At 41.6% G+C, this 15,855-nt stretch overlaps 1 protein-coding gene across 1 annotated transcript in view; it reads left to right on the plus strand.

The window, feature by feature from the left end:
* The window catches only part of slc6a11b (solute carrier family 6 member 11b), a 202,808-nt gene that overhangs the window by 172,687 nt on the left and 14,266 nt on the right, over positions 1 to 15,855 (plus strand). Inside the window, exon 12 of the mRNA XM_073072100.1 lies at positions 11,131 to 11,233. Within this exon, the coding sequence (XP_072928201.1) occupies positions 11,131 to 11,233 (103 nt within the window). The remainder of the gene's footprint in view (positions 1 to 11,130; positions 11,234 to 15,855) is intronic.

Here is a 15,855-nt window from a genome sequence, read left to right on the forward strand (position 1 = left end):
TATGCAAATTAAACTTCTTGTTTATATTATAAATGTATGCAAAGTTGAATGATCTAGGCCCTGGAAAGTTATCAAAGAGCATACTGTAGAACAGGTAGCAGAAATGAACATGTTCTTCAGTGAACGATGACTGTGCTAACCCTGATGCCAATTTTAACTAATGGCATCTGACTGCATATGTTATACATCCCATCTTCTCTTTCTCTTGTTTGTGATTGGAATGCCCCCCTCTCCTTCACCATTCCCCATTCCCATTTTTCTCTCTCATCTTATCTTCTTCTTGCCCATCACCACCCTCTGGTGTTCTGACTCCTTTTCTTTCTTCCATGGCCTTCTACCCTCTCCTAACAGGTACCCCTCCAATTCCAGCCCTGTATTTCTTTCGCTAATCAACTTCCCAGCTCTTTACTTCGCCCTGCCCCCCTCCCCACCTGGTTTCACCTATCACCTTCTGATTCTTCCTCCCCTCCCCCCTGCTTTCTTACTCTGACTCCTCACCTCTTTTCCAGTCCTGTTGCGTCACTTCCACCAATCAACTTCCCAGCTCTTTACTTCATCCCTCCCCCTCCAGTTTTCACCTGTCACCTGGAGTTTCTCTCTCTCCTCCCCCCACCTTTCAAATCGACTTCTCAGCTTTTTTTTCTCCACACCTGCGGAAGGGTTTTGGCCCAAAACGTCAACTGTACTCTTTTCCATAGATGCTCTCTGGCCTGCTGAGTTCCTCCAGCATTTTGTGTGTGTTGTTTGGATTTCCAGCACTGCAGATTTTCTCTTGTTTATATATCCCTTAATTCTGTTCTTCCCCCCCCCCCCCATCACCTCTATCATGTACCTGTTTAAAATGCCTCTTCAATTTTTCTATTGTATCTATATCCACAACTTTTCTTGGCAATGTGTTCTAGGCACCTCCTACACACTATGTAAAATAAACTTGCCTTGTAAATCTCCTTTAATCTTTTCCCCTCTCATATGAAAGATATGCCCTGTAGCATAAGGCATTCCACCCTGAGAAAAAGACTGATCACGTTCTTAGGGCGCACGTTTGCGTACTGGTTAGCACAACGCTTTACAACATGGGCAACCCAAGTCCAATTCCCGCTGCTGTCTGTAAGGGATTTGAATGTTCTCCCTGTGACCACGTGGGCTTCCTCCCACAGTCCAAAGATGTACCGGATGGTAGGTTGATTGGTCATTGTAAACTTTTCTGTGATAGGCTAAAGTTAAATTGGAGGATGCTGGGAGGTGTGGTTCGAAAGGCTGGAAGATCCTATTCTGAACTGTATTCCAATAAAATAAAATAAAAATACCCTATCTACGCCCCCCATAAATTCATATACTCCTACCAGGTCACCGTTCAGTCTCTGAGGCTCCGGCGAGAACAATCCTAGTTTGTACAAAATTTTATTATTGCTAATACTCTTTAATCCAGGCAACATCCTCTCCAAAACCTCCATATCCTTCCAATAAGACGGCAACCAAATCTGCACATAATATTCCAAACATAGCCTAATCAAAGTTTCCTCCAGCTGCAGTCCTCATATTATCACTTCACAGCCCTACCGATAAAGTCAAGTATTCCTTATGCCTTCTCTACCATCCCATCTGCTTCTGTTAACAACTTTCATCGAGTTGTGGACTTGTTCCCCAAGATTCAACAGTATATTTATGTTCCTTAGGGTCCTGATAGATACAGTATATTTTCCTCTTATATTTGACCTTCCAAAGTGCAATGCCTCACATTTCCCTGGATTAAACTTCATCTGCCATTTCGGTCCACATTTTGACAACATTCGTCACTATTTCTGACTTCAATTTTTGTGTCTTGTGCAAACCTTCTCATCAGCCCACCCACATTTTCATCAAAAGAGGTCCCAGGACTGATCAATGCAGAACACACCTGGACATGGACCTCCATTCAGAATAATACCTTTCCACCACGCCCCTCTGGTGTTTTATGCCCAAACCAGTTTTAGAACCCAATCTACCAAGTCTCGATGGATGCCGTGTGCCTTAACCTTCTTGGTCAGCCTATCATGAGGGGCCTTGTTGAAACATCTACTAAAGTCCATGTATCCTACATCTATTCCCTACCCTCATCAATTATCTTCATTATCTCCTCAAAGAGCATAATCAAATTTGTAAGACGTGACCACCCCTGCACTAAGCCAAGTTGACTATCCCTGATGATCCTATGCTTTTCCAGATCCTATCTCTAAGAATCTTCATCAATATTTTTCCAACTTCTGACATAAGGTTCACCAGCCTATAATTTCCTGATTTGTTTCCATTGCCCTCCGTAAACTGTGGAACAACCTTCTGGAACCTTGGCTGTGACTAAAGAGAATGCAAAGATCTCTAGGAAGGCCTTAGCAATCTCCACTCTTGCCTCCCTCAGTGATATGGATAGTTATATCCGGCCTGAGGACCTATGAACAAGAGTCTTCTTGATACCAACATCTTACAGAATATCAACATCCCCCTCCCTGATCTCACTAACTTCCATGCCCTTCTCCTGGGTGAGCACTGATGTGAAATAATTGATTTGTATCTTGCCAACATTCTCTTGCTCCAGGAATAATATTCCTCCTTTGTCTTTGATTGGTCCTGTGCTCTCCCTAGATTACTTCTGGAACATATTTCAAATAATGCCAAGATTTTCAAATAAAAACATATACATCAATACATTTAATATCTAATGTAAGAATAGCAATTCACTTTTATGAAGCAGTTTTTAACAGAAAAAAAATTGCAGTGGTAAAACCAAGAGTAAATGGGCACTAAGCTAAATGAGGAATACTGGGAGGACAAGGAGGTAGGTCTTCAAACAGGTCTTATAGGAGCTGGACAGTTTTGAAGCCTTAGGGGAGAAATCCAGAGCATGAGATGAAAATGGAATCATGGAATCATCAAAAAACAGGACAAAGCCATTTGGCTAATGGGATCCATGTTAGTTGCTTATACGGCACTCCTCCACTCTTCTTTTTCTCTCCCAACATTTTTAACATTTTATTTTTTTGAGATACTGTGCAGAAGATGTGCTCCCCACGCTATGAGCCCACCACATGGCAATCCCCGGATTTCATCCTAGCCCAATCACGGGACAATTTACAATGACCAATCAACCTACCAACCAGTATGTCTTTGAAACCGGAGCCCCTGGAGGAAAACTGCATGGTCGCAGGGTCATACACACTCCTTACGGGCAGCGGCAGGAATGAAACCCATGTCGCCTGCACTATAAAGAGTTGTGCTAACCACAACGCTGCCATGCTGCCCCACAACGTTTTGATCTAGTTTCTTTCTGATTGATCGTGCTTCCACAGTCTTTACATTGAGCTGCATGTCATTACCATTCAGTGCATAAAGAGGTTTCTCTTACTTTGATGTGAGGGATAAGTTGTTTTACACAGAGAGTGCTGGATGCCTGGAATGTGTTGCTTGGGGTGGTGGTAGAGGCAGGTACATTCGGGACATTTAAGTGATTTTTAGATAGGCACGTGAATGTGAGGTAAAAGGAAAGGTATGGACATTGTGCAGGCTGAGGAGATTAGTTGACTATTTGATCACTAATTTAGTTGGCTCAACATTATGGGCTGAATAGCCTGTTCTTATGCTGATTTGTTCTATGTTCTGTATGTTCTTTTACATCTGTCTCTTTGTTCTCAAACTATTCTTCATTAGGAATAACTTTACTCTATTTACACAATCTATACCCGCATGACATTGTCCACCTCTATGAAATGTCTTTTTAACTTTTTTAGTTCCTCCAGGGCGAACAAACCCTACTTCACTCGTCTAATCTTGTGGCCCATTTCACTTGATTCTGGAACCATTCCAGCACAGATAAAACTATAGGTATTCAAAGAAGAGATAGCAAATGGCACCAAAGACAGGGGGTAGGAGCTTGCCAAGGGAGGAGAGTTGATGTTGCCCCTCAGATTTTCTGGAGGTAGTAAGGCAATAATGAGACCAAAGAATTTAGAATCTGATGTGGTGATTGAGTTCGTGTCAAATGAATGAGCACTCTGTGCAGAGCTCAGGGATGAAACGTGAATGGGCCCCACAACTAGAATTATTGAAAAAAGCCTCTGACTACCCACATGATCAATGCCTCTCATCATCTTATACACCTCTATCAGGTCACCTCTCATCCTCCGTCGCTCGAAGGAGAAAAGGCCAAATTCACTCAACCTATTCTCATAAGGCATGATCCCCAAGCCAGGCAACATCCTTGTAAATCTCCTCTGCACCCTTTCTATGGCTTCCACATCCTTCCTGTAGTGAGGCGACCAGAACTGAGCACAGTACTCCAAGTGGGGTCTGACCAGGGTCCTATATAGCTGCAGCATTACCTCTCAGCTCCTAAATTCAAATCCACGATTCATGAAGGCCAATACAGCGTATGCCTTCTTAACCACAGAGTCAATCTGCGCAGCTGCTTTGAGCGTCCTATGGACTCGGACCCCAAGATCCCTCTGATCCTCCACACTGCCAAGAGTCTTACCATTAATACTATATTCTGCCATCATATTTGACCTACCAAAATGAACCACTTCACACTTATCTGTGTTGAACTCCATCTGCCACTCCTCAGCCCAATTTTTGCATGCTATCAATGTCCCGCTGTAACCTCTGACAGCCCTCCACACTATCCACAACATCCCCCAACCTTTGTGTCATCAGCAAATTTACTAACCCATCCCTCCACTTCCTCATCCAGGTCATTTATAAAAATCACAAAGAGCAAGGGTCCCAGAACAGATCCCTGAGGCACACCACTGGTCACTGACCTCCATGCAGAATATGACCCGTCTACAACCACTCTTTACCTTCCATGGGCAAGCCAGTTCTAGATCCACAAAACAGTGTCCCCTTGGATCCCATGCCTCCTTACTTTCTCAATAAGCCTTGTGTGGGGTACCTTATCAAATGCCTTGCTGAAATCCATATACACTACATCTACTGCTCTTCCTTCATCAATGTGTTTAGTCACATCCTCAAAAAATTCAATCAGGCTCGTAAGACATGACCTGCCCTTGACAAAGCCCTGCTGACTACTAATCATATTATACCTCTCCAGATGTTCATAAATCCTGCCTCTCAGGATCTTCTCCATCAGCTTACCAACCACTGAAGTGAAACTCACCGGTCTATAATTTCCTGGACTATCTCTACTCTCTTTCTTGAATAAAGGAACTCAACATCTGCAACCCTACAATCCTCCGAAACCTCTCCCGTCCCCATTGGTGATGCAAAGATCATCGCCAGAGGCTCAGCAATCTCCTCCCTCGCCTCCCACAGTAGTCTAGAGTACACCTCATCCGGTTCCGGCGGTTTATCCAACTTGATGCTTTCCAAAAGCTCCAGCACATCCTCTTTCTTAATATCTGCACGCTCAAGCTTTTCAGTCCGTTGCAAGTCATCACTACAATAACCAAGATCCTTTTTCATAGTGAATACTGAAGTAAAGTATTCATTAAGTACCTCTGCTATTTCCTCTGGTTCCATACACATTTTCCCACTGTCTCAGTTGATAGGTCCTTTTCTTTCATGTCTTATCCTTTTGCTCTTCACGTACTTGTAGAATGCCTTGGGGTTTTTCTTAAACCTGCCCACCAAGGCCTTCTCACAGCCGCTTCTGGCTCTCCTAATTTCCTTCTTAAACTCCTCCCTGTTAGCCTGTAAGTCTTATAATCTTCTAGATCTCTAACATTACCTAGCTGTCTGGACCTTTTGTAAGCTTTTCTTCTTGACTAGATTTATTACAGCCTTTGTACACTACGGTTTCTGTATGCTACCATAACTTCCCTGTCTCATTAGAACATACCTGTGCAGAACTCCATACAAATATCCCCTGAATATTTACCACATTTCTTCCGTCCTTTTCCCTGTGAACATCTGTTTCCAATTTAAGCTTCCAATTTCCTGCCTGATAGCCTCATAATTCCTCTACTCTAACTAAACGCTTTTCCAACTTGTCTGTTCCTATCTCTCTCTAATACTATTGTAAAGGAGTAGAATTATGATCACTATCTCCAAAATGCTCTCCCACTGAGGGATCTGACACCTGACCAGGTTCATTTCCCAATACCAGATCAAGTACAGCCTCTCCTCTTGTAGGCTTATCTACATACTGTGTCAAGAAACCTTCCTGAACACACCTAGCACACCATCTAAACCCTTTGCTCTAGGGAGATGCCAATCAATATTTGGGAAATTAAAATCTCCCACCAAGACAACTCTTATTATTACACCTTTCCAGGATCTGTTTCCCTATCTGCTCCTCGATATCCTTGTTACTATTGGGCGGCCTATAAAAAACACCCAGTAAAGTTATTGACCCCTTCCTGTTCCTAACCTCCACCTACAGAGACTCCGTATACAATCCCTCCATGAAGTCCACCTTTTCTGCAGCCGTGATACTATCTCTGATCAACAGTGCCACGTCCCCATCTCTTTGCCTCCCTCTCTGTCCTTTCTGAAACATCTAAAACCCAGCACTTGAAGTAACCATTCCTGTCCCTGAGCCATCCAAGTCTCTGTAATGGCCACCACATCATAGCTCCAAGTACTGATCCACACTCTAAGCTCATCCGCTTTGTTCACAATACTCCTTACATTAAAATAGACACATCTCAAACCGTCGGTCTGAGCGCGTCCCTTCTCTATCACCTCCCTGTCTTCCCTCTCACACTATCTGCAAGCTTTCCCTATTTGTGAGCCAACTGCCTCTTCTCCAGTCTCTGTAGTTCAGTTCCCATCCCCCAACAATTCTAGTTTAAACTTTCTATCACCTATTAAGAGTGAAGAATTTGCCAAAACCCATTAAGGATTAAAGATATAGACCTGCAAAGTTAGTTTCAGATCTGTACCAACAGATTAAGTGGACATTCAGAGGTGAGGAACAATGTTGGAACAGGATTAGCCATCTAGATAAACGCATTGGACTGGTGTAGATAAGGGAACTCATCAAAGGAGCAGTTCTTCGGAGTGATCAGAATACTAAGCTCATAACCTAGCTTCTTGGAGACACAACAAGCTACACTTTTAGAAGAGAGCATGTACAACATTGTAAGCAAATTGTGCGGTCGGTTCATCACTACTGGACCATTGACTTGACAGGAGTTAAATTGAAAGAAATTCAGCTGAGCACATTGAAGCAGCAGTACAGGCAATGATATTTTGAAATATAATGAGTAAATCTTAATGATCTCCTGGAAGTCATTCTAAAGCTCTAATTGCACAAATTGGAATAGATTTAATTGAGTGTTTTTAATTAACAACTTTGTTGACTGAGAATTATAAAGCTTAATGTATTCACATCTTATAGTTAAAATTAAGCGTGGTCCATCTCCAAATTGTTTGTCATACAATGTTTTTGGCATGTGTAAAAATGGTATTGTACTATTTTAAAATATTAATGTAAAAAGAATACCAAAAGTAAAGATATGCTGTTAAATCAGAATTATTATCACTGGCAAGTGATGTGAAATTTTTTTAACTTAGCAGCAGCAGTAGAATGCAATACATAATACAGAAGAAAAAAAACAAAATAGAATAATAATAAATAAATAAATAAATAAATAAATTACAGTATAGATTAAAAATTGTGCAAAAAACAGAAATACTATATATTAAAAAAATGAGATAGTGTCCAAGGGTTCAATGTCCATTTAGGAATCAGGTGGCAGAGGGGAAGAAGCTGTTCAGGAATCGCTGAGTGTGTGCCTTCAGGCTTCTGTACCTCCTACCTGATGGTAACAGTGAGAAAAGGGCATGCCCTGGGTGCTGGTGGTCCTTAATAATGGACGCTGCCTTTCTGAGACACCACTCCCTGTAGATGTCCTGGGTACTTGGTAGGCTAGTACACAAGACGGAGCTGACTAGATTTACAACCCTCTACAGCTTCTTTTGGTCCTGTGCAATAGACCCCCCCCCCCCCACCCCATACCAGGGTGCAGCCTGTCAGAATGCTCTCCATGGTACATCTATAGCATTTTTGAGTGTTGACATGCCAAATCTCCTCAAACTCCTAATGAAGTATAGCCACTGTCTTGCCTTCTTTATAACTGCGTCGATATGTTGGAAACAGGTTAGATCCTTAGAGATCTTGACGCCCAGGAACTTGAAACTACTCTCTCTCTCCACTTCTGATCCCTCTATGAGGATTGGTATGTGTTCCTTCGTCTTACCCTTCCTGAAGTCCACAATCAGCTCTTTCATCTTACTGAAACTAGAAATTTCAAAATATTAGCCAAGAAATAAGTTCCTATTGGACATAGAATGTGTGCCAGGACTTATATGGTCAGGCCAATGGGGTGCATGATATCAGTCCTGTTGCCATAAAACCAAATCATTAATATCCTCAGGTAGCACTCTTAAGAATGACGCTCAGAATTAACCTTCTGTGAAATCTGCAACAGCCCTTGGATCAGCCTTTATTGGGGTCAAAGAAAGTGGTAAGAGGTGTTTGGGGTGGAAGGAGGTTGAAGAGGGATTGAGAACAGTTTGGAAGGAAGAACAATTCAGTGGTAAGTGCAGCAGTTTCCAACTGATGTGGAACAGTTAAGGATGGGTTACTAGGACCTGGGATGACAGGAGCAAAGAGAATTGGGAGGCTATGATTCGTGGGGAGGTACACTGAGGTGCAAAGGGTCAAGATCACAATCGGAGTAGATAGTGATGAAGTAGTGGTCTGAATGTGGACCAGTGGAGAAATACTTCTCCTCCATATCCAGCAGGTGTTTGCAGAAGCCCTTCTGAAGACTATCTTAGCTGTAGATCTGACATACGTGAGCATATACTGCAAAGCATCATCTGCATTTGGAGCAAGTCAAATCTATCGAGGGACTTGCATAGACAATGACCTCACATGCTTCATACTCTGCCATGGACACTCAATTATTTTGCCATCCCCAATATATTAGCTGATATATTTGTAAACATATGTTCCCCACCTGCCTTTGAAGCCTAGAGGGCTATGTTAGGTCTTCCATTCACAAAGAAGAGAAAATCTGCAGATGCTAGAAATGCAATCAACACACAAAAGATGCTGGAGGAACTCGGCAGGTCCTATTGAAACGTCGATGGTACTCTTTTCTATCGATGCTGAGTTCCTCCAGCATCTTGTGTGTGCTGTTTATATTAGGTCTTCATGTTTACTAAGAGGCACAGTTTAGGCGAAGTGCTTGCTTCTGATCTGTGTTGTAAAGTTAGGTCCCTATGGAGGCAAACAGTTTATCCTGCACGTCAGATCAGCCCTTTTCACTTAAGTGAATAAATTCATTAATGGATATCGTTGTCAACGCTGACATCCTTTAAGCTGACATTTATTACTGTTACATTCTCTTGGTTGTGACACAAGAAATCATTTTGCTCGCCATCCTCCCAATGGGCAATTCAAAAGAAAATGTGTTAACCATTCATATACTGTCTACAGCTCACAGTGTTAAAGGATTTAGTTAATCTACTTGAAATAAAATGAGTTAGACTGCATGGGCACATTATAATTAATTTAACACAATTAATCTGCAAGGAGTCCAAAAGTCTTCATTTATTCTAAAACAATAGCTTTTTCTATCACAGAATACATTATACTCCACTCCTCTTAGATTCTCTCTGGAAAGGCTACCACAGAGAAAAGTAAGGTAATATTTTGAGAATGTCACAGGATGGGCTACATCTTATTCCAAAGGTCACTGTCAGATCTAGAAGCCATAGAAATGTCTATGTCTTCATCTACAGAAATAGCTATGACAAGGAATAAGAGAAGTCTAAAAGAGAGAGCTAATCAAACAAAATAACTGACCCTAAAAGCAAACATGCATTTTTATTTGGGCCTATATTAATCTCTCTGATAATCCATGCCTAATTTTAATACTTAACCATTGATGGGCATGCTTTCAACTATCAAAAATCCCAACAAGGTTAAGAAATTCCTTCCAAGCTGCTTCTTTGACCAAGCTTCAAGTCCACTGCCCTGCTATCTCCTGCTGTGCTTAGTGTCAGTTGCTCTTTGGTATTGTTCCTGTGAAATAACCTTCTATATTGTGTCGTGTTGAAGGCATGCTAATAAATGTAAACGAGAGAAAATTGGCAGATACTGGAAATCCAAGGCCAAACGCACAAAATGCTCGAGGAGCTCAGCAGGTCAAGCAGCGTCTACGGAAATGAATAAACAGTCGACGCTTCGGGCTGAGATCCTTCATCAGGAGGCCCAAAAGATCGATTGTTTATTAATTTCTATAGATCCTGCCTGACCTACTGAGTTCCTCCAGCATTTCGTGTCTTTTGCCACTAATAAATGCATGTTGTTATTTCTGCTCAGTTTATTTTGTGTACAAGACAGTACTAAGAGGAAGAATTGTCTTCCTTTCACTGCATGACATCATGGTGGAGAGGGACTGAAAAAATACTTTGCAGAACTATAACCATCCAGTTATAGCTATCATATTCCTGGAAATTGCGAAGAAATGAGCAGGTTGATGCTATGGTCTGGAACCACCAATAGCTTCGTTACTTAAATCACAGCAGAGTCCAAAGACATCCATTGCTGCAGACTTTGATGCCAGTTTAGCATCCAAGTGGACCGCAAGCACAAGGTGCTGATTCCCACTGGGTTCCCCTGATGTTGAGCATCCTCACAGCTGTCCTTAAAGAGACTGCCCACTGTGCTTGAGTTAAGTTCTCTTAATGGTTTTCTTTTGCGACAAGGGAAGAGTGCAAACACACCAACAAATCATCTTCTTAGGTGAAGCCTGAGTGAGATTGATGCTACCTTAGTGTGGCCAAATCAGGATTCATCTCTAATATTAGGAGGAATTAGCTTCTTCCCCCTTCCATTCCAGTCCTGGTGAGGGGTCTCAGCCTGAAACGTCAGCCCATTATTCCTCTACATAGATCTTGCCCGACCTGCTGAGTTCCTCCAACATTTTGTGTGTGTTATTCAACTCTATCCCTTTAATCCTTCCTCATAAAATATGAAGAATCTTTCCTGCTGATGTTGAATGCTGTGATTTATGGTTTCTTGTTTTCCTAACAATGCTTTTTTAAACCATTTTAAAAAATATATTTGCAGAAGTTATAGAAACACTTTATGAAATATGTATTTTATTTTCTTTATATTGAAAGGGAGGAATGTACATTTTCCAGCTGTTCGATGCCTATGCTTCAAGTGGCATGTGCCTGCTGTTTGTGGCCATTTTCGAGTGTATTTGTATAGGCTGGGCCTATGGTATGTCATTTACAGTTTCTTTTGTGTTTACTTACTGAGGCAGAGTTTATCATAGATTACTGAGTGTAAAATAAATTTAGATGTATTTAGACATCTGTATTTCATTTATTGAGTAGGACCATACTTAAAGTTTGATGAAAGAATAATATTTGTCAGCTGAAAAGTCCGTAGTTCTGGAAGCAAAGAAGTCAGCAATAGAAATATAAACATCTTAATCATGCATCTTCCTTTGTGAACCACTAAATTGTTTGGGGCATGGCCACGAATAAAGTTCAAATTTCAAAGTCAATTTTGTTATCAAAGTACATATACGTCACCATATACAACCCTGAGGTTTATTTACCTGCTAGCGTTCTCAGCAAATCTATTGAATATTAACATTAACAGGGTCAATGAAAGATTAACCAGAGTACAGAAGACAACAAACTGGGCAAGTGCAAATACAAATAAATAGCAATAAATAATGAGATAATCAGATAAAGAGTCCTTAAAGTGAGATCATTGGTTGTGGGAACATCTCAATGATGAGCAAGTGAGTGTAGTTATCCGCTTTTGTTCAAGAGCCTGGTGGTGCGAGTCCTGAGGCTCTTGTACCTTCTGCCTGATGGAGGCAGCAAGAAAAGAGCATGGCCTGGGTGCTGGGGATCTCTGATGATGGATGCTGCGTTTCATGTAGATGTGCCCAATGGTTTGGGGGAGTGGGGCTTTACCTTTGGTGTACTGGGCCAAATTTAATACCATTTGTAAGATTTTCCATTCAAAGGGATTGATGTTTCCATACCAGGCTGTGATGCAGCCAGTCAATACACTCTCCACGGCACATCTATAGAAATTTGTCAACATTTTAGATATCATGCTGAATCTCTGCAGACTCCTAAGGAAGTAGAGGTTGCTGTGCTTTCTTCACAATTGCACTTACATGTTGAGTCCAGGACAAATAAAATACATAACAAAAGAATGATTTCCCTCTGAAAGGTTACATTTCAAGATTACAAACAGAGCTGGAAATTGATACTAATCTCTAGGTTTAAAAAAATAAGCGTCACAGGCACAATGGGCTAAGCGACTTCCTGTTGTGCTATAAATATTTAATTCTTCTAGTTTTATCAAAGATTTGTTAGAAATAACTTTGTGTTGAGTTTAGTGTGATCTATTCAGGTGGAGAAAAATAATGCTTTGGGTAGAAATACTCCTACAGTGCCTTGGTTGTGGGTGGGAATGTGAGTGGATTAGTCCCAAAGCCATTGCATAAGTAGAATTATGCTATCAATAATGATGACTATTCAATGCTGATGTGCTGTCACATTCAGTAACATTTATGTATAAAAATCATAATATGCCTCTACTTGCTTGCTTTTGCAGGCCCAGAATGACTAAGGTAGAAAAATTGGGATATCAAGTAAAATCAAATGTTGGTCTTCATCCTCTAGATTTTTTCTTTTTGCGTCATCAGGCCAATTCCTTCAAAATTCAGCAAAACGCACGAGTGAAACTAAAATTGGGAGGGAGTGAGTAGGGAGGTTGTGAAGAGGATGGTGGGATGATGAAAAGGTCTTGGTGTATTTATACCATCTGCTGCTTATAAACCAAAAGAGAACATGGATTGAGGAGGAAGGTGTGATGAGAGGAAATGGACGAGGCATCAGGATACAGTCACCTTTAATCAGTCCAGCTCTAACTGTGCTTATGTTCCCAGGATTGGGGGTCCCAATGGTGGCCAGCACCATCTCTTCCCTTTTTAAATGCTTCCACAGGAAAATACGTATGAATAGGGTTTATATTCAGGCAATATCTATAGTCAATATGTTTGCTGATTACATCATACATTAAACGATCCCTTGTTTATGTCATTAGAATAGTCCCATAACTGAAGATAAAGTCAGCGTTAAATAAAATAAATTTTTACTTCATATATTCCTTGGCATGGTGCATCTTGCAGTATGTATTGGAGACTGGAGTGTGTTCCCAGCAATATTCAGCCTTGGATATCAACGGCCATTATTCCACTCTCCCCCTCCCCACCTTCTTATTGAAGCTTTCCCCAGTTCATTTCCAGACTTGATGAGGGGTGTTGTCCTGAAACATGGGCTGTTTATTCCCCTCTATTGATGCTGTCTAACTTGCTGAGTTCCTCCAGCGTTTTGTGTATGTTGCTCTGGATTTCCATCATATGCAGAAGCTACTGTGTTTATGGCTCAGTCTTGGATAGTTCCCTCTGGGGAAGACCAGCAGGTTTCAGTGGACCTCTTCCCTGGGAAAAGAGATTGAGTGTGGAGTCCGGTGTTACTGCAATGGTGGGAATGCATCTGGACAGATCCAGCATATCTCCATCCACACTTTCCATGCAAAGGACACTCCAACTCACAGCACACTGAAGCTTCAGGCCGATGGAAGCACCACACAGGGGATTTCTTCTGAACACGAGCCAGGCTACTACTGAGGCCTAACGGACAATTCCATCTATGGGACATTTTGGCACAGAGTCTCAATGACATGGGCAGGGTGGATCTTTCTTCTGCGCTTAGGACCCATCTTCTGGGCCAGCCATTGTCGGTCAACTCTGTGCTTGAAGGAAAACATAAATGTTGGAAACTGTCAGGCAGGTCAGACAGTATCAGTTAATATTTAGGTTGTGGACCCTTTATCAATTCTTTATTTTAGATTTCCAGTATCTACAGTTCTTTTATTTTGTGCTTGAAGGATTGCTTTTCTTCAGGAAATTTCCTCTGCATGTTTTGCTCTACTCAACCCCTTATTACCTTACATTGGAAATGGCCACCACTACCTGCTCCTGCCTGATTCCTTAGCTTTGACAGATGCAACCCAGTTCTGGTATTGATCCCTCAGAGAAGTGTGCAGCCAATGATCGCCTGGTTAGCCTTGCCTAAATCATTACATGCAATTAGCAGGTATTGCATCTTTAATTACACCAGATGGATGTGATATGATGGATGAGAACTGGAATGATGGGACTGAGGAGGGGGCATTTGGTATTCAGTAGATGCAGTGCGTAGTGAGACTGTGCAAAGGTCAGACAGATGATAGGGCAAAATCAAAACAGGGTGATGAATACAGATATCTGAATGCAAATAGTATATGGAATAAGATAGATGATCTTGTGGCACAGTTAGAGATTGGCAGGCATCACTGAGTTGTGGCTCAAAGAAGATCATAATTGGAAGCTTAACATCCAAAGATATGCATAGTATTGAAAGGACAGGCAGGTAGGCAGAAGGGAGTCAGGTGGCTCTGTTGGCAAAAATGAAATCAAATCCTTAGAAAGAAGTGACATAGGATCAAAAGATGTAGAATTCTTGTGGATAGAGTTAGGAAAATGCAAGGTGAAAAGACCCTGATGGGAATTATATACAGACCTCTGAACAGTACCCAGGATGTGGGATACAAATTATAATGGGAGATAGAAAAGTCACGTAAAAAGGACACTGTTACGACAGTCATGGGGGATTTCAATATGCAGGTAAATTGGGAAAATCAGGTTGGTGCTGGATCCGAAGATAGGGAGTCTGTAAAATACCTAAATGGCTATTTAGAGCAGCTTGTGGTTCAGCTCACTAGGGGACCAGCTATTCTGGAATGGGTGTTGTGTATTAATCCAGATTTTATTAGGGGGCTTAAGGTAAAGAAACTCTTCAGAGGCTGTGATCATAACATGATAGAATTCTCTCTGCAGTTTGAGAGGGAGAGTAGAAAGTCAGATGTATAAGTATTACAGTGGAGTAAAGGGAATAACAAGGGCATGAGAGAGGAGCTGGCTGAAGTTGACTGGAAGTAGATACTTGGCAGGGATTATGGCAGAACGACAATGCCTGGAGTTTCTGAGGGAAATTCAGAAGGTGTGTCTTCACTGTGGAGTACGCCAGCTGAATGCCATAATGCGAGAGTGTCGGGGGGCAGAAATGAGTGTTGTTGCAATTAAGGAGAAGGTGCTTGGGAAGCTGAAAGGTCTGAAGGTAAATAAGTCAGAGGGACTACATCCCAGGGTTCTGAAACAGGTAGCTGAACAGGTTGTGGAGGCATTAGTAACTATCTTTCAAGAATCACTAGATTCTGAAATAGTTCCAAAGGACTAGAAGATTGTACATGTCACTCCCCTCATTCAGAAGAGAGAGAGGCAGAAAAAAATTAAATTATAGATCAGTTAGCTTGACTTCAGTGGTTGGGAAGATGTCGGAATCCTTTACGTAGAGACACATGATAAAGTATGCCAACATCAGTTTGGATTCCTTAAGGGGAAATCTTGCCTGACAGGTCTTCTGAAATTATTTGAGAAAATAACAGGCAAGATCATAGCAAGATCAACAAGGGAGAGTAAGAGGGTGTTACATGTTCAAAAGGCCTTTGACAAGGTGCCACACATGCGGTTGCTTAACATGGTAAGAGCTCATAGCATTTACTAGCAAGAACATTGGCTGTTTGGCAGGAAGCAAAGAGTGGAGTAAATGGGGCCTTTTATGATTGGCTGCCAGTGACTAGTGATGTTTGCAGGGGTCAGGTTGGGACTGCTTCTTTTCACATTATATGTCATTGATTTGGATGATGGAATTGATGGCTTTGTGCCCTACTTTGTAGATGATATGAAGGTAGGTATAGGGGCATGTAGC

The sequence above is a fragment of the Hemitrygon akajei genome, chromosome 19 (genome assembly GCF_048418815.1).
Source record: "Hemitrygon akajei chromosome 19, sHemAka1.3, whole genome shotgun sequence".
NCBI lineage: Eukaryota > Metazoa > Chordata > Chondrichthyes > Myliobatiformes > Dasyatidae > Hemitrygon > Hemitrygon akajei.